Genomic DNA, 20,551 nt, shown 5'->3' with positions numbered 1-20,551 from the left:
CGTCACGGTTAAACAGATATGCTTGGCTTCGACACAACGCAAAATTAACGATAAAATTTTCCTAATACATATCCCGATATCAAACAAAACAAATATAATTATTAATTAATATATCAATTCTATATTATAAACCTATTGTAATATGTAATAATAAGCGAATATATGTATTATAATTGCGACGAATCAATCAAACCACCATTTAAAATTTTAAAAATAGTGTATCAAATAATATTAACAAATCGTTCATATACGGTTAGAAGGATCAAAAATGTTGGTTATTAGCAGGTATTGAACGAAACGAGTACTAAAATCGAAACAAACAATAAACAATACAAATTACAAAACCTGCCATTTACTATGAGTCTTCGAATAGCTTCTATTGGTAGAGATTAATGGAAATTCTCATAGGTGCAATAAACATATTACTAATACACACATGTTCAAATCAATTGGTGGTTAAATAGCTCAAAACGATAACAGGATAAATAATATAGGTAACAACAAAATATCAGGTAAAAATACTAGGTATGTACTTACGATCGGGATATCATCTACGAAGTCACTATTTTACGTCTTTACGCGTGGGCCGTCTTAATGTTTCTCATCGGGGGAAGAATTCTTTGGACCGCAAGTGGTTGAAACGTTCCTTTCTTGAACACTTGTGGATTTCGCTAGTATGCAAGGAACAACACAGGCGTCGACAAGGGAAAAACGAGGGATATGATTTCGAACTATTTAAACAATCAAAGCAATTTATCGGAATTCCAACAATAGTCAAATAGTCATTTTAATAATTACAGTCGAACCCGCTTATTGGAATAGCCTTTGTACCAGGCAAAATATTCTTATAACCGGGATATTCTAATAACCGATCATTGGTGGCTAGTCGAAATAAGTGTACCGAATATACGTAATAATATTATTTACATACTATGCCAATGTGTAGTTTTACATACTATGCCAATATGTAGTTTTACATACTATGCCAATATGTATATCATATAATATATACCTACATAATCAGTATATGTAAATGTTTTTAGGTCTTTTTACGTCAATAATACAGTAGTGTAACTACTACTTATCTATGTATGTGTTAAATACCAAATTACATTATATTATGTATGTGAATGAATACAGTAGCAGTAGGTAATTAATATAAAATATATGCAATATGTAGATATGTAAATATTTTCTTATTAAAATGCATATAACAAAATTACTTATTTTTTCTTGAGAAATTATCGGTAATTATAGCTTTTTCGTTGTTAATCCGTGTGGTCATCCTTAATCCATTGGTTGAATGGAACTTTTATTGGCGGCAAGAAATGGATGAATTTAACAAAGCCATAATTCACATCTTGCAAACAAGTAGGTAAATACTCTCTGGCTGAATTCTAAATAAACTTCTTCTAACAATTTTATAGCAGGCAACAGTGCCTTTGTGTAGACAAATAAAAATTACTTTATGACCCATGCATTTTTCGGCTAAAGATCGAATTGGTAGGTACTCGTAACAAAGTAATAAATATTTATTACCCTAATAATATCTAATCCAGCACTACAGGCCCTTGATGACTGACCATAATACCAAATATAATTTAAATTTTTAGTAAATTGTAAAAAAAATATTCGTTGACCTGCAAAATATGCTAATAAGCGGTATTATCTAATTAGAACCTATTCCAATAAAAGGATAAATTTATTAAGGAGTAAATGGAAACGTTTCGGGAACTCGAATTTATATTCCATAAACCGGGATATTCCTATAACAGGGATTCTAATAAGCGGGTTCGACTGTATAAATAAACTAATAGACTGTATAAAATAGACTGTAACAAAAATAATGTTAAAAAAGATCAAGAAAGATCAAGGCAGGTTTTGTTTATATTTGATTCAGAGTTGGACCACCATCTCCATATAGCTATTTCAGCATCCTTATGCCTCATCGGTGAAGCTCAGAAAAATAATGTTATCGTTTATCGTTAGGCTTAATATAATAAAATAGGATATATTTATATTATGACAGCGTTTCGTGTTAATACAACGCATGCGTAGTCCATGAAATCATCTGAACTGAGTTCTGAAATCTTTGAACGGCCGAATTCCACCGTTCAAGGTTCAAGCATCGTTCAAGTTTAAACTGCCATCGGTTGAACGTGCGAATTGAGAAAGACGATTTTGACTTTAAACTGACGTTTACTAGAAGTTCAGGTTAAACTGGAGTTGAACTCGATATGAGAAATTGGCCCTTAGGAGTCTTAGGCTAACTACATAACTAATCAAAATTTTAGAAAAATCAAACAACTGGAATAAACCTTAAAAAATTAATGTTGGGTAACTAGGTTTCGTGCCGACGCGTCGGCATGCCGTCGCGACGTGTCACTATATTTTGTGAAGAATGAGGTTAATGGGGTAATATTCTTCCCATGATGTCCCAGATATATAAATAATAGAAATAATACAAATAATAGAAAGATGGGCTGAATTTTTGAAGAGCTCCTGAATATCCAAAATTCACTGATGAAAACAATAAAAATGGTGGAAACAACGGAGAACATGAGTATCAAACGGCCGAATTAGAAATACCCCCACCAAGCATGGAAGAATTACGCATGCCATAAAAACGCTTAAAAACGATAAATCCCCTGGTCTGGACAAAATTAATGCCGAACTAATTAAAACAGGCGGTCATGAACTCATAAGTAGAATTCATCAATTAATAGAAAAGGCCTGGCAACAAGAAATAATGCCGAAAGAATGGTGTGGTAGTATTATTGTACCAATACACAAGAAAGGAAAAAAAGAATCATGCATGAATTACAGAGGAATCTCACTAATCAACACTACGTATAAAATATTGGCTTCGATATTATTAAAAAGATTAGTAGGGCCGAATAAATAGTTGGTGACTACCAGTGTGGTTTCAGGCCTGGCAGATCGACTATTGATCAAATATTTACAATAAGACAAATGCTTGAAAAGTATTGGGAATATAATCAAGACGTTCATCAGATCTTTATAGACTTTAAACAGGCTTATGATTCAATTAATCGTGCAACATTATGGAAGGCAATGATCGAGCTCGGCGTACCCAAGAAACTAGCTGCGGTAACACAATAAATGTGGGTAAGTAACTTCTTTGCACAAGTTAGAATAGAGGGGGGAAATATCAAATGCTTTCTGCGTAAATTCTGGACTGAGACAGGGAGATCCGTTGTCGCCATTGTTGTTTAACCTGGCCTTAGAATATATCATGCGAAAAATTTATCCAAAAATCAAACCAGACATAACTGCTCGGGGAGCAAAAATCATACTCGCCTTTACCGATGACGTAGACGCAGTAGCACAATCAACATTAGAAATTAAGAATATTTTCTCGAGCTTTGAAGAAGCTGCATTTTAAACATCGGTCTAAAAATAAATGAAGACAAAACAAAATACATGGTCGTCTCAAAACAAGAACGACGGCGAATAAGGCAAAATATTACTATAATCGATCATAACTTCGAAGTGGTTAAAGAATTTAAATATCTAGGAGCAACAATCAGAAATGACAACAAATTAGAGCGAGAAGTTGAAACGCGGATAATGGCAGGAAACAGATCTTTCTTTGCAATGAAACTTCTAATGAAGTCAAATTTTCTTTCACGAGGTGTAAAAATCCAGATATATAAGACCATAATACGACCAGCAGGTGCGTATGGAAGCGAAACATGGACACTAACAAAAAGAGAAGTAAATAAATTGCTGGTGTGGGAACGTAAAATTCTTCGAATGATATATGGCCCTTGCAGAGACAGCGTGACAAACGAATGGAAGAGCAGATACAACAACGAGCTAGAGTCTCTATTCGGAAAAGAAAATCTAGTCAGATATATAAAGGCTAATAGACTCAGATGGGCAGGGCATGTGATACGCAGTAACGACAATCGCCTTATAAACAATGTGTTCTGGGAAAGGCCAGATGGAAGAAGGTCTGTAGTGCGGCCTAGAAAAAGGTGGAAAAATGCAGTCAAAGAAGATCTAGAGAAAATGGGAGTGCGACAATGGGAATTAGTGGCACAGGACCGACAAACATGGAAGGCAATAGTAAACGCGGCAAAGTCTCACGAAGAACTGTAGCGCCATTGATACTGATGATGATGCCCTAGATAGGTTTCGTAGAGGATCTACGGGACCGAGACAACAAATATACTTGATTATCTTCAAAATAGGTTAACGTAATTCTGGCTATATATGGTCGCACATTATCTTATTGAACAAGTGGATTAGGTAGCGTCCGGATATAAGGTAAAACATGTGGATCCACCGCATGTTGTACCGCAGTTAATGTTGCCTCAAGGTAATACCAAAGGTGGATACCTTGGTATCCACAGGGCCTTGGTATCTGGGCCATAGTCCCAGATACTATAATTCCAACAGTGTGGTACACATTCCAAAATTAAAGATATTATGCTTCACCACGTCATTGGATCACATATGACGCTCATCAAGCATGTTTAAACAGAATCTCTATTTATCACTGGACAATAATAATTGTATTCCATTCGAGGTCTAATTCAGCCTTGCTTTGCACCAAGCCAGTCGATTACTTCGGTACATTGAAGTGAGGCATGGGTCAAATTGAAGACGCAATGAACAAACTGATGATTGATGATAAAGACCTACGCATTATCAAAAATCTTTACTGGCATTAACGTGCAAACATCAGGATTGGCTGGGACACGTCTGAAGAACTTCAATACGAAGAGGAGTAAGGCAGGGCTGCATTTTGTCCCCACTAATATTTAACATCTATTATGAGTTTACGGTGTTAATTGCGAGCAATTATGAAGACTTTCAACATCTGATTAATAGGATTATCACAACGTGTGATGAATATGGACTCAAGCTAACCACCGCAAAGACCAAGGTGATGGTTTTCAGTAAGACGCCAATACAACCGGAAGTAGTAACAGCTTATGGTGAACAATTAGAGAGAACTAACAGTATCAACCACCTTGGTTGTAATCTACATGAGAACTGGGACATGAGCAAAGAAATTAGAATACGTATAGAGAAGGCCAGAGCTGCATTCTTTAAGATAAAGAAACTTTTATGTGGAAACAACATTACTTTGAATCTTAAAATTAGATTAGTGAGATGTTATGTGTTCTCTACTCTTTTGTGCGGTGTCGAAGGTTGGACTTTAACCGATACTCTTCTCAAGAAATTGGAAGCCTTTGAAATCTGGGTATACCGGAGAATACTACGAATAAGTTGGGTGGATAGAGTTCGTAACGAAGTTGTTTTGAACCGGATGGGAAAAGTCGTCGTGGGGAAGTCGTCAGAACAGTTAAGAATCGAAAACTTGAATATTTAGGCCATGTTATGCGACACCCACATAGAGATAATATAATATACTCCATTTAATAATACAAGGCAAGGTAGGCGGAAGAAGTGGGTCAGGTCGAAGAAGAACGCCATAGCTTAAAAACCTGAGAGAATGGTATAACAGATCCTCCGCATCCCTTGTCCGAGCTGCCGTTAACAAAATAACTATAGCCAATTTGATAGCCAACGTTCGATAATCGAGCACGGCACATGAAGAAAAAAGATGAAACAAATTCAAAACCAGCGATAAATAGTATATAGTTTTATATATATATATATATATATATATATATATATATATATAAAATGATCTTGGATAATCGAGTACAAATATAAAAATAAATAAGTAAAATCATTGGCTAATACTCTATAGTAATCCTTTTACAAGTTAACAAACAAGTTTTTTAACTTGCTACACTATACTGACGAAGCCCAAATAGGCCGAAACACCGGTGTATATAGTTGCACAGAAATGTATGGAATGATGACCCTTCATCATTTTATATATTTCCAACTAAATTCACATTCACTTTACGAGTATTAGCCAATGATTTTTCTTATTATATATATATATATATATATATATATATATATATATATATATATATATATATATATATATATGTAGGGGAACATGGGTAACAATGAGACACTTTTTTTCTGAGCCTAGTATTTTAAAAACTAAGGCAAATAATATTTATTTTTTGAGTGTTACACGACGGTATAAGTATCTCCAAATAATTTTGAATAGAATATAATGCAAAAAATGATAAATAATGAAAATAAAACAAATATGCTATCAAAATGTCATTTGTCTCATTGTTACCCACACCGGAGGTACAATAAGACACTATTTGAAAAGTGCAATTTTTTATGCAAAACATTAGGAACATTCTGAAACACTACATCAATTGTTTAATTATTTATTCTAAAACACCAGCATGAGCTAAAACTAATAATAATATAAGAAAAACCTAGATAAACATTCATTTAACTGAATATTAGAACAAAATAATAATAAAATAAGAAAAAAAAATACATTAATTTTTCTTCATTCCAGAAATAAGCAAACTAAACCTTATTGTAATATAAGAAAAATATAAACATTATTTTTACTGAATATTCAAATTAAACTTAATTTCAAATGAATAAAAAGCGTTTTGTCGTTTTGTTTTGCCGTAGTTAACAGGACATGGCAAAATCATTTTTATGTCTTTTTTCGAAACTGTAGCAATATCCTGAACATTTGGAAAATAAAATTTTCCATCGACTTCTGTGCTTTTCCTTAAAAAGCTTAGCTCGAATTCACTTTCATTACTATTTGCTGATAATATTTTTCCTAGGTAATAGGTATATATTTTTGCCTTTAATGTTCTCTGGAGAAAATTCTACCAGAACGTAATCCCCAGAGTAAGGATTTCTTTCTAACTCTTCGAAAGCTGTTGGATCTAATCAGGCATAAAATTGTCAGATGAAGCATCAGAATGCCATTCATCTGCCTCATTTTCCTCATTGTCACTCTCTTGAAATTATTTTCCTTTTGACGGCGACCTTTTTTTGTTTTTGAACCGTATTTTGCCTCTCATTATATTTCTCCTCTAGCTCACGTTTTCTGGGGTATCGGTGCTGGAAATCATACTCCTACCTCTCTTTGTTTCTTTTCTTGTTAATTTTCTATCCTGGGCTTTGGGATATCCTCTAATTTGTTCAGGGCTTCTAAACGCTTGGATATCAGCCACATGTTCAGTATCATCATCATTTACTTGATGTTCTTTTGAGGTTGACGGTTCAGATTCAGGACATAGCCGGTCTGTAGTCTAGTTCTGTAAAAATATCTTTATCGTATGGAAAGATACCACATTTGTTAAATGCCGATATAATATTCTGCGGAGTTAAAGCTTTTTCAAAAGCTATTCCTACAAAAGCTGCAACCAAATATATGGATACCCGCTTTTGCGGGTTTCCAGGATTCTGCATTAACCAGCTATCTACGGCGGCGTTGTAAGCCAAACTAAATGGCTTGAAGACTCCTACATCCAGAGGTTGCAACTTGTTCGTTGAATGCGGAGGAAAAGTTACATTCGTAACTTTATTTTCTTTAGCCAGATTCAAGACCTCTGTTCCTCTGAAAAGCTCCCTTTGTCTGATTTCCTAGGAGGATTTCGCGGCATTTTTTTCACAAAAAAAAACCTAAAAAATAAGTTAAAAATGAAGATAAAAAATAATCTACAATATGGGGTACAATGAGACGTGTCTCATTGTTACCCAACACGCAATGTCTCATTGTTACCCAAACGACTTTTACAACAACAAAAATTAATTTTCACCTAACCTTAAATCGAATCAATGGAAAAATATCTCTATTCATCAAATAATAAGGCCCTACATATTATCCATTCGTCAAAAAATGAATGAAAATGTTGTTTTCGTTAAAAATGAAAAAATATGTACCTTCAAAAAAAAAAGAATTGGTCAAATATCAACACTCACTGCCGATCGGAATCAAACTAAACACGTGGCTTGCGTGCAAACAGGAACCTCGTGGTCCTTACATAAAAGCTAAAGCAGGCATGCCAAAATATTGACGAAAAAGTCGTACAGGCAGCCAGAAATACCGGTGTCTCATTGTTCCCCGTGTCTCATTGTTACCCATGTTCCCCTATATATATATATATATATATATATATATATATATATATATATATATATATATATATATATATATATATATATATAAATAAATGAATAAGCAAAATCATTGGCTAATACTCGTAAAGTGAATGCGAATTTAGTTGGAAATATATAAAATGATGAAGGGTCATCATTCCATACATTTCTGTGCAACTATATACACCGGTGTTTCGGCCTATTTGGGCTTCGTCAGTATAGTGTAGCAAGTTAAAAAAGTTGTTTGTTAACTTGTAAAAGGATTACTACAGGAGCAATGGAATGATGACCCTTCATCATTTTATATATTTCCAACTAAATTCGCATTCACTTTACGAGTATTAGCCAATGATTTTGCTTATTTATTTTTATATTTGTACTCGATTATCCAACATCATTATATATATATATATATATATATATATATATATATATATATATATATATATATATATATATATGTTACACTTGAAGTTTCCGCGGGAGCTATATGTGCTTTCTGTTGTTTTCCGGGTTTGACTCCGCGTTGAATAATTTTGGTTTTGAGAAAAACCATTATTTTGACGACGTTTCGGCAAGATCTCACTTGCCATTGTCAAGTCAGGTAGTTCCGCTTCTCGCTGCTACTTGAAGTAAACTGAATTCTTACTCACGATACCGTCACTTATGTAGTTGATCCTGATGCTGCTGCTGTTTGCCCTGAGCGAACTCGGGCTCTTGTTATTGGTCCGGTGTAGGTTGCAGTCGTCGGCGGGATGCTACGCGTGGATGTTGCGGACTGATTTATTTTGGAGTTTTCTTCAGTACCGTTTTCCATGTTGTAGGAAGCCGTTGCGCATCATCTCTTTGGTTTAAGCCGTTGGGATTTCTTTCAATTTCTATCGATTCTCTGATTTCCCGTTTTCTTTTTACTTCGATGTTAGCTAACATCGTTGTTTGGTTCAGATTTATTGTGTGTCCTGTATTAGCGACATGTTGAGCCAGGGACGACGTGGTTTCTCCCCTTTCGATAGCATTTCGGTGTTCTTCTCGTCTTACCTGGATTCTTCGGTTGGTCTGTCCAATGTACGACTTTCCACAACCCCCACACGGAATCTCGTATACACCTTGACTTTCTAACGATATTTTGGTCTTTGGTGTTGGTAAAATAGTTGAGATCTTTCTGTCCGTATTAAATATCGTTTCTATGTTGTGTTTTCTCAGCACTCTCCCTATTTTCTCTGTCGTACCCTTCACATATGGCAGAATGGTTTTGCCGATCGGTTTATTGTCTTCTGTAGGGTCCTTATCTCTTCTTCGAGCGTTTTGAGCTTTTTCGATGTTGTATGTTGAGAAGCCGTTTTTTCTTAACGCTGTTTTCACGTTATGCATTTCTTCATTTTGATGTTCTTGGTCTGTCAGTCTTTCGGATCTTGTAATCAAGGTTTTGATAACTGAATGCAATTGTGCAGGATGGTGGTGTGAAGCAGCATTTAGATATCTATCGGTATGTTTCGGTTTCCGATACACTGTATGGCCTATGTGTCCGTCTTGTTTCTTTATTATTAACACATCTAAGAATGGAATTTGATCGTTTTCTTCCAGTTCCATGGTAAACTGAATTTTATGGTGGATATTGTTGATGTGTTCTAAAAAAGCCTTTAGTTTTTCTTCTCCGTGGGTCCAGATGATAAAAGTGTCATCCGCGTATCTAAGCCACAGTTTGGGTTTGTATTCAGCTGTTTCTATTGCCCGCTGTTCTATTTCCTTCATAAACAAGTTCGCTATTACTGGTGACAGTGGGGAACCCATCGGTGCTCCCTCAACTTGTTTATATCTTTGTTCCTTATAGATGAAATAAGTGTTATTTAAACAGTGTTTGGTTAGGTTTAGTGTATCCGGTGATATTGGATACTTTTTGCTTATGATGTCCAGTGATTCGTTTATAGGAACATTCGTGAAAAGTGAGACTACATCGAAGCTGACTAGCAAATGTCCCGGCTCAAGAGTCACACCTTTTATACGCTCGATGAAGTGGCTCGCGTTCTTGACGTAAGAATCCGCTTCTTCCGCGTATGGTTGCAGCTGTTGGGCCAGAAATTTCGCCAGCGGTTGTAAGGGAGATCCGATGGAGCTCACAATTGGTCGCAGTGGTATTCCTGCCTTGTGTACCTTGGGTAGGCCGTAAAATTTTGGGCATCTAGATGACTTCTCTCTAGGTATGAGGTGGACGTGTTGCTCTTTATTGATATTTGAGGCTTTGATCTTGGCTTTTGTTATTTTCTCTAGATAGGTTGTCGGGTCTGACGAGATGCTTTGATATGTTGTATCATTTAAGATGTCATTTATTTTTGTTTCGTAGTCTTGAATATTCATCACTACCGTAGCATTGCCTTTGTCAGCTGGAAGCACGATGATTTCTTTGTTGTTCTTCAAATTATGTAAGGCTTCTTTCTCTTCCCGTGTTAAATTTCTTTTTGGTGGTTTAGCTGTTCTTAATATTTTTGATACGTCTTGGCGTATGATCTCGGCTGTTTCTGCTGGGAGATCAGTAGTTGTAGTCTCTACCTCAGTAATGATATTTTTTACGGGAATGTATGTAGGTGCAACAGCAAAATTGAAACCTTTTGCAAAAACACTATTCGTGGCTTCATCCAGTGTCAAATTTGAAAAGTTATATACTAAATTGTTTGTTTCTATTTGTGGATTTTCTTTCTTTTTTGACCGCTGTTGTAGTAACAAATTTTCAAACTTTTTAATTTGTTTGGTCTTAGTGAGATCCGCGTCTGTTTCTGCTCGAAAGTTTGTCAGTTGTTCAAAGAAATTCCATAATGTTGGATGGATTGTGTTACTTAGTTTAAGATGCAGCTGTAATGATTCTGCATTCATTTTGTCGATGTCTCGTCTGGTATCATGGATTGCCTCTCTAATGAGCGCCAGGCTTGCTCTTCTTAAGATGTTTTTAGTTTTATAGTTGTTTTTTTTTGTATGAAGCTCACTTTTCACAAAAACAACTATAAAACTAAAAACATCTTAAGAAGAGCAAGCCTGGCGCTCATTAGAGAGGCAATCCATGATACCAGGCGAGACATCGACAAAATAAATGCAGAATCATTACAGCTGCATCTTAAACTAAGTAACACAATCCATCCAACATTATGGAATTTCTTTGAACAACTGACAAACTTTCGAGCAGAAACAGATGCGTATCTCACTAAGACCAAACAAATTAAAAAGTTTGAAAATTTGTTACTACAACAGCGGCCAAAAAAGAAAGAAAATCCACAAATAGAAACAAACAATTTAGTATATAACTTTTCAAATTTGACACTGGATGAAGCCACGAATAGTGTTCTTGCAAAAGGTTTCAATTTTGCTGTTGCACCTACATACATTCCCGTAAAAAATATCATTACTGAGGTAGAGACTACAATTACTACTCTCCCAGCAGAAACAGCCGAGATCATACGCCAAGACGTATCAAAAATATTAAGAACAGCTAAACCACCAAAAAGAAATTTAACACGGGAAGAGAAAGAAGCCTTACATAATTTGAAGAACAACAAAGAAATCATCGTGCTTCCAGCTGACAAAGGCGATGCTACGGTAGTGATGAATATTCAAGACTACGAAACAAAAATAAATGATATCTTAAATGATACAACGTATCAAAGCATCTCGTCAGACCCGACAACCTATCTAGAGAAAATAACAAAAGCCAAGATCAAAGCCTCAAATATCAATAAAGAACAACAGGTCCATCTCATACCTAGAGAGAAGTCATCTAGATGCCCAAAATTTTACGGCCTACCCAAGGTACACAAGGCAGGATTACCACTGCGACCAATTGTGAGCTCCATCGGATCTCCCTTACAACCGCTGGCGAAATTTCTGGCCCAACAGCTGCAACCATACGCGAAAGAAGCGGATTCTTACGTCAAGAACACGAGCCACTTCATCGAGCGTATAAAAGGTGTGACTCTTGAGCCGGGACATTTGCTAGTCAGCTTCGATGTAGTCTCACTTTTCACGAATGTTCCTATAAATGAATCACTGGACATCATAAGCAAAAAGTATCCAATATCACCGGATACACTAAACCTAACCAAACACTGTTTAAATAACACTTATTTCATCTATAAGGAACAAAGATATAAACAAGTTGAGGGAGCACCGACGGGTTCCCCACTGTCACCAGTAATAGCGAACTTGTTTATGAAGGAAATAGAACAGCGGGCAATAGAAACAGCTGAATACAAACCCAAACTGTGGCTTAGATACGTGGATGACACTTTTATCATCTGGACCCACGGAGAAGAAAAACTAAAGGCTTTTTTAGAACACATCAACAATATCCACCATAAAATTCAGTTTACCATGGAACTGGAAGAAAACGATCAAATTCCATTCTAAGATGTGTTAATAATAAAGAAACAAGAGGGGCACATAGGCCATACAGTGTATCGGAAACCGACACATACCGATAGATATCTAAATGCTGCTTCACACCACCATCCTGCACAATTGCATTCAGTTATCAAAACCTTGATTACAAGATCAGAAAGACTGACAGACCAAGAACATCAAAATGAAGAAATGTATAACGTGAAAACAGCGTTAAGAAAAAACGGCTTCTCAACATACAACATCGAAAAAGCTCAAAACGCTCGAAGAAGAAATAAGGACCCTACAGAAGACAATAAACCGATCGGCAAAACCATTCTGCCATATGTGAAGGGTACGACAGAGAAAATAGGGAGAGTGCTGAGAAAACAAAACATAGAAACGATATTTAATACGGACAGAAAGATCTTAACTATTTTACCAACACCAAAGACCAAAATATCGTTAGAAAGTCAAGGTGTATACGAGATTCCGTGTGGGGGTTGTGAAAAGTCGTACATTGGACAGACCAACCGAAGAATCCAGGTAAGACGAGAAGAACACCGAAATGCTATCGAAAGGGGAGAAACCACGTCATCCCTGGCTCAACATGTCGCTAATACAGGACACACAATAAATCTGAACCAAACAACGATGTTAGCTAACATCGAAGTAAAAATAAAACGGGAAATCAGAGAATCGATAGAAATTGAAAGAAATCCCAACGGCTTAAACCAAAGAGATGATGCGCAACGGCTTCCTATAACATGAAAACGGTACTGAAGAAAAGGACCAAAATAAATCAGGCCGCAACATCCACGCGTATCATCCCGCCGACGACTGCAACCTACACCCGACCAATAACAAGAGCCCGAGTTCGCGCAGGGCAAGCAGCAGCAGCATCAGGATCAACTACATAAGTGACGGTATCGTGAGTAAGAATTCAGTTTACTTCAAGCAGCAGCGAGAAGCGGAACTACCTGACTTGACAATGGCAAGTGAGATCTTGCCGAAACGTCGTCAAAATAATGGTTTTTCTCAAAACCAAAATTATTCAACGCGGAGTCAAACCCGGAAAACAACAGAAAGCATATATATATATATATATATATATATATATATATATATATATATATATATATATATATATATATATATATATATATATATATATAAACAAAATATGCACAAGATGGAATGCAACCATAGACACGTGTTTCTGACTTATTAGTCGTCATCAGTATGATATAGCTAAACAGGAGCAATGCAACCAATTTGTGGCTGTAATGTTAGAAGACCCTCAGGATTCAAGAGCAACAACTAACAAATCCACGGAGTTTTCCACTCCTTGTTTGATTGTTTAAAACGTTCTAAACGTTTGGCATTCCTTGCCTCAGGTAGCTGTAGCTTCCTCCGTGGATTTGTTAGTTGTTGCTCTTGAATCCTGAGGGTCTTCTAACATTACAGCCACAAATTGGTTGCATTGCTCCTGTTTAGCTATATCATACTGATGACGACTAATAAGTCAGAAACACGTGTCTATGGTTGCATTCCATCTTGTGCATATTTTGTTTTTCATACTTATTGCGAGCCATGCCGATATCTATTAACTCGCGCTAACCTCTCCTTGTTTGATTGTTTAAAACGTTCTAAACGTTTGGCATTCCTTGCCTCAGGTAGCTGTAGCTTCCTCCGTGGATTTGTTAGTTGTTGCTCTTGAATCCTGAGGGTCTTCTAACATTACAGCCACAAATTGGTTGCATTGCTCCTGTTTAGCTATATCATACTGATGACGACTAATAAGTCAGAAACACGTGTCTATGGTTGCATTCCATCTTGTGCATATTTTGTTTTTCATACTTATTGCGAGCCATGCCGATATCTATTAACTCGCGCTAACCTCTCCTTGTTATATATATATATATATATATATATATATATATATATATATATATATATATATATATATATATATATATATATATATATATATATAGATAAAATAGTGTTGATCACAGCTGATTTTTTACAGACATCTCTTACCCCACTGATTTAGTTAAGAAAATCTTATATGACACCCCTTCAGCCCTTCCTCAGATTATAGTAGATGAATTAAACAACATCAATACAAATGTTCATAGAGGAGGAGGTGGTGCCGAACGAATTGACACCAACATCCAAGAAATAAGGGAAAATGTTGAACAGAGCATAACTATTGAACCAACTATAGAATACACTATGATTTCTCTACCTTACATCAAGGAACTCACACCCAGACTAGCGAGGGTACTTAATTCTTTTCATAATTTTAAATTTGCCAACAAAACTGTATTTACAATCAAAAGTCTTCACACAAAATTAAAAGACAAAACACCTAAGGAGCAGATGTCACATGTAGTTTACAGCATTCCATGCAAAGACTGTAATAGAAAATACATAGGCCACACAGAAAGGCATTTAAAAAATCGTTTAACATCACACAAAAGCGACTGCAGACTGCATCCTGACCGTTGCTCATTAGCGCTTCACGCAGTAAATGAAGGACACCAGATGGACTTTGATTCTGTAGAGGTTCTAGAAAGGGAAACCAACTACAAAAAACGTCTTTTCCTAGAAATGGCTTGCATAGCACAAACAGATAACAACATAAATAAAAAAACAGACATCCACCACCTTAGTGAAATCTACTCTTTTCTTCTCACAGTTGACAAACAACATATTAAATTCAACAATTCAATAGATTCCATTTTAGAATAAAAATATTACATTACCATATTATCACACAGTTTAAAAATATACTTTTAGTAACAAATGTAACAGCACATATTCAATTGCATAAGAACTAGATCTTGAAATTAACCAAGATCTAGTAAACAAACTCTTGTTAAAGTGATCTTCAATCACTTTAACAATTTCAATTGTATAAAAATTTTTTAAATAAATAAAATTAGCTAGAACTTGAGTTTGTAAGCAAATATAGGTATATACATCCAATGAAGGCAAAGGCCACTAAAATCTCCATTCTACTTCGACCATCTAAGAGAGAAGAAGATTTTAGAGGTTAGTGTTTTCCAACCTACAACATGTCACATGGTTCAGGTCACAAACCATACATACTTATAGACGTTTCACGTAAATTGTCAAGGTCAAGACAGCAAATTAGTTACCATTCCAATCCAGAGATGTCGCTGTCAGTCAATTCTCTTGTCATATTTAACAACTGACAGTTGACAATTAAATTAATTTGTTATTTACTTTTTATTTTACAGTTTGTGGCTTAAATATTTTATTATAGTGGTGTTACGTTTTTAATTAGATTTAATCACAATTTTAATCAATTGTATTAACCTCCTCTCCGTTTTTATGAGTAGAATTTTTAGTTTACATTGATCATCCCGTGTTGTGTATCTCCACATTTAAAAAAACAATATAATAGATCCTGAAACAGTTTATTCCAATATACAAGTGTGTCATCAACATTTCGGGCCTATATATTTTTGGAAGTTTGTGAAAGATTATAAGGTATTTATCTAAACAATCATCCTACAAGATTATTTCAAAAATTTTCATTAACTCAATATTACACATCAGTGCTTTCACGTGACACATGTCAGTAGTGTTTATAGCATTTTGAAAACAAATTGGAATATTTGAAGTTTTCAGTAAAACATTGAATAAAACATTGAATTGTCTTTCTGTTGTTTTAATTTCCTGCGAAATTTCATCAAAAATCCCGCAAAATTTATAATTTGAAATTCCCACGTAACTAAAATTAGTCAATTTAGTTCCCATTTCAATCAAGAGATGGCGTTAGTTCGATCCGAAAGATTAACATGGCCGTGAAACGTCTATGAGTATGTATGGTTTGTGGTTCAGGTTCTGCATTAAAATGAAATAAAAAGATGTAAAAGACTTATTTCAGTCCGATGCATAAAAAGAAAACACCTTTTGTTTTTTGTACCAGTTTTGTAAATATAAGTACACTACATGTTTTTTGTAAGACAACTTATACAAGTTTTTATAACATTGACCAGCTTTCATTACGGCGCTAATCTCAAATTGTAAGTAACATCAAAAAATTTAAATAGACTGCCAATTCTTTATGTAAAACTATTTGTAGCTTATCCCTGATGATGTCGATGACTATCGACGAAATATTGGATCAATAAAGGTATAAAGAGTACACTTAGCCTATTCTTTCAGCTGTTTTACCCAAAGAATCTCAAAGTTTGTTCTATATATATATATATATATATATATATATATATATATATATATATATATATATATATATATATATATATATATATATATATATATATATAACAAACAAGGTTGAAATATTGGGGTAGCAGCAATCTCAAAGAAAACTCTTTATAATAATTCCAAGCTTTCGATAATGTTTATTATCATCTTCAGGGAAACTACAAATATAAATATACAGTATTTAACAATTAGTCTAACTAAAATCAATAAAAATTGTTATCTTTGCGCCATCAAAAATCCAAAACACCATAGTTTTCTCTCACTAAACTAGGTGTCTAGGATCCCCAGAAACACAAAAATGACAAAATATTGCTCTGAGAAATGCAGAGCTAATACTCTCACTATAAACACCGCATATCACAGAACAACCTTACTAAAAAATTATTTATATGTTTTGGTACTTACATTATTTGAGGATGTAGAGCCTAGTTGTTAAATACTGACATAACAATGAAATTTTGTCTTGGTAAATAGTAAATAATATAAATTAAAGTAAAAACTATATAAAAACTTATAAAAATCTGAGTATAAAGCGATAAAAGCTAAAATATTTTTTAAAAAATTATGTATGTCTAATTGGCATTTTACAAAATGTCTAACAAAATGTTATGGATGTTTATTCATTTTTCTTTGAATTCATACGGAAACGTCACAACCACTGAACCAATTACAATTTTGTTATAAATTTCTAATAAATTTTGAAATAGGAAAAGAGCGAAATGATAATATAAAAGTTTTAATAAATGCAAAATTGTTTCATAGTCCTTGTCTTTTATTATTATGTAGTATACTGAAAAAATCTACAAATTATGTATCAAATTAAAGAAGAATCTGAATTATTAAATTTAAATTGGTTATTTTTTTCTAAAGTGAGCAAATAAGAATAAATTTCACTGAGATGTCTTACATCTGATTTTTTGTTTATCGAATTTTCTTCTTGAAAGATAAAAGCCATTTCCAAAAAAAGTCTTTTTTTATATGAGTTCTCAGAAGCTAGTACTTTAGTATGTTGATAATCCATTACATGACCCTCTTTGGAAACATGTTCTGCTAAAGCACAACGTTCAGGATGTAGTCTAGAATCACTTTTATGTGAAATTATTCGAGATGATAAAGTTCTCGAGGTGATACCTATATAGCTCATATTACAACTACGACATGGTATATTATAAACTACATTTGAACAAGACAATGTAGGAGTTTTATCTTTCAGTCTAGTAAAAATTGAGTTAATAGATAATGTGATACTATTAGCTATTTTTATGCCACTAATTTGATTAAAGATTCTGCTTAGCTTTGGTGTGATGTTCTTAATGTAAGGGAGTGAAAAATATTTAAAGTTAATGGGTTCCTGGTTTTCTGCAACATTAGTAAGATTATTTAAATTTTGGTTGTTAATACTATTATTATTTGTGTATGAGATGTCAGATGTATTAAAAAGTAATTTCTTTATAAGGGTTTTTGGATAGGAATTGTCAATGAATATATTATATAATATTCTTAGATTTGTATTATGAAATGAGTTGTCTGATATTTTTAAAACCCTTGATTTCATTTGTTTTATTAAATTAACTTTTTGAGAAAATTTATGGTAAGACCAGTAATTCATATACCTGCCTGAGCTTATTGGTTTTTGGTACCAGTCAATCATTAAGGTGTTTGTAGTAGTATTACGAATAAATTTAGTATCTAAGAAAGGTAGAGTACCATTTTCATCTTCTCTTTCTAAGGTAAATTGAATGTAAGGAACATAACTGTTGAAGATGAACAAGATTTCATCCAAGGCATTGGAAGGTAGGCTAAGTATTATGTCATCAACATATTTCTTAATAAAACAAAGGTCAAAAGGTAGTACTGGTATTACTACGTCCAACAAATCGTCCATCACATAACATGCAATAATAGGTGAAATTGTCGCTCCCATAGGAGTACCAAATTTTTGAGAATAATATTGATTATTAAAAGAAAAATATGTGTTATTAAATAAAAAGCTAATTAAATTTAAGAAGGTGTCTTTCTCAATGTTACAGAAATTACGAATAGAAGACCATTTTTTATTAATAGCTCTTAGAGCTGCATCTAAGTAAACATTACTAAAAAGGGAAACAACATCCAAGCTTGCAATAACATAATTAGGTGGAAGTTTAAAGTTGTTGAATTTGTTAGCAATTTCAAAAGAATCTTTTATGTAGTAATCATTATTAGTGTCATAAGCTTTAGTCAATATATCAGTTAAAAAAGAAGCCAAAAACTGTGTAGGAGCATTAATACAAGCTACTATAGGACGTACTGATAGTGTAGGTTTATGTATTTTAGGAAGAGCATAAAATTTTGGTGAAATACCACTATAACACATAAGTTTCTTTTTTGTATTAGGATCTATTTGGTTTGTATCTACTAGTGATTTTATTAATTTATTACATTTTTGTTGAATAGAAGAAGTAGGGTCCTTTGATAACATAGAATAGGCTTCTCTATTATTTAGTATATTTGAAGATAATTCTAAATATTGTTCTTTATACAAAATTACTGTTATATTACCTTTATCAGATTTTGTAACAACTATATTAGGATTATTTTTCAGAAAATATTTAGTTTTAACTAGTAGTTTATGGTAAAAGACAGATGCGCTACTTTGGTACCTCCCATAATTGTGAATTTGATTAGTAATTACGTTTGTAGATTTAGCTATCAGTACATTCCTTACAAGTGTATCAGATATAGACGAGGTGATGTTGTCGATACAAGATAACATTTTTTTAATAGGAATGTGTATTCCTAGTATAGGTTCAATACTAAATTTGGGGCCAAGAGCCAAAAAACGAAAAATATCATCTGGTATCACAACCTCTGTTAGATTTTTTATCCAGTTTGGTTTAATATTTAACAAAGTATCAACATTATCTTTATATAGCTTATCAATTTTTTTTAAATTATTATTTTTAATTATGTGAAATTTACGGTTATATACTCGTTGTTGTTTTGATTCGAAATTTAAAAAAAATTAATTCTGATGTTAAGTTAATAATGTCTATTTTAAATTTTGTTAAATCTGATTCTAATTTATTAATAAGTTTATGGTTAGATTTAATTTCAATATTTAGAACCTTAGATCCCATTTTATTACATAATCTTATAGATTCCTCAGTGTAGGTATTTTGTCTATGGATCAGTGAGAGGATCGGTTTCGTACTATGTCTAATGTGAGGTGGAAGTGTGCCCGTTGTTCGGCATTTTAAATATTGAAATTAAATCTAACCATAAACTTATTAATAAATTAGAATCAGATTTAACAAAATTTAAAATAGACATTATTAACTTAACATCAGAATTAATTTTTTTAAATTTCGAATCAAAACAACAACGAGTATATAACCGTAAATTTCACATAATTAAAAATAATAATTTAAAAAAATTTGATAAGCTATATAAAGATAATGTTGATACTTTGTTAAATATTAAACCAAACTGGATAAAAAATCTAACAGAGGTTGTGATACCAGATGATATTTTTCGTTTTTTGGCTCTTGGCCCCAAATTTAGTATTGAACCTATACTAGGAATACACATTCCTATTAAAAAAATGTTATCTTGTATCGACAACATCACCTCGTCTATATCTGGTACACTTGTAAGGAATGTACTGATAGCTAAATCTACAAACGTAATTACTAATCAAATTCACAATTATGGGAGGTACCAAAGTAGCGCATCTGTCTTTTACCATAAACTACTAGTTAAAACTAAATATTTTCTGAAAAATAATCCTAATATAGTTGTTACAAAATCTGATAAAGGTAATATAACAGTAATTTTGTATAAAGAACAATATTTAGAATTATCTTCAAATATACTAAATAATAGAGAAGCCTATTCTATG

At 33.5% G+C, this 20,551-nt stretch overlaps 2 protein-coding genes across 3 annotated transcripts in view; both read right to left on the bottom strand.

Moving 5' to 3' along the window:
• The window catches only part of LOC114346374 (ketimine reductase mu-crystallin), a 202,398-nt gene that overhangs the window by 157,360 nt on the left and 24,487 nt on the right, over window positions 1-20,551 (bottom strand). The gene's annotated exons all lie outside the window — the stretch shown is intronic.
• Window positions 1-20,551, bottom strand: part of LOC126880821 (uncharacterized) — a 30,022-nt gene that overhangs the window by 2,037 nt on the left and 7,434 nt on the right. Inside the window, exon 2 of the mRNA XM_050644886.1 lies at window positions 6,984-7,193. Coding sequence (XP_050500843.1) covers window positions 6,984-7,193 — 210 coding nt within the window. The remainder of the gene's footprint in view (window positions 1-6,983; window positions 7,194-20,551) is intronic.

Source organism: Diabrotica virgifera, chromosome 2 (assembly GCF_917563875.1).
Source record: "Diabrotica virgifera virgifera chromosome 2, PGI_DIABVI_V3a".
NCBI lineage: Eukaryota > Metazoa > Arthropoda > Insecta > Coleoptera > Chrysomelidae > Diabrotica > Diabrotica virgifera.
This window is presented reverse-complemented; position numbering and strand designations above follow the sequence as displayed.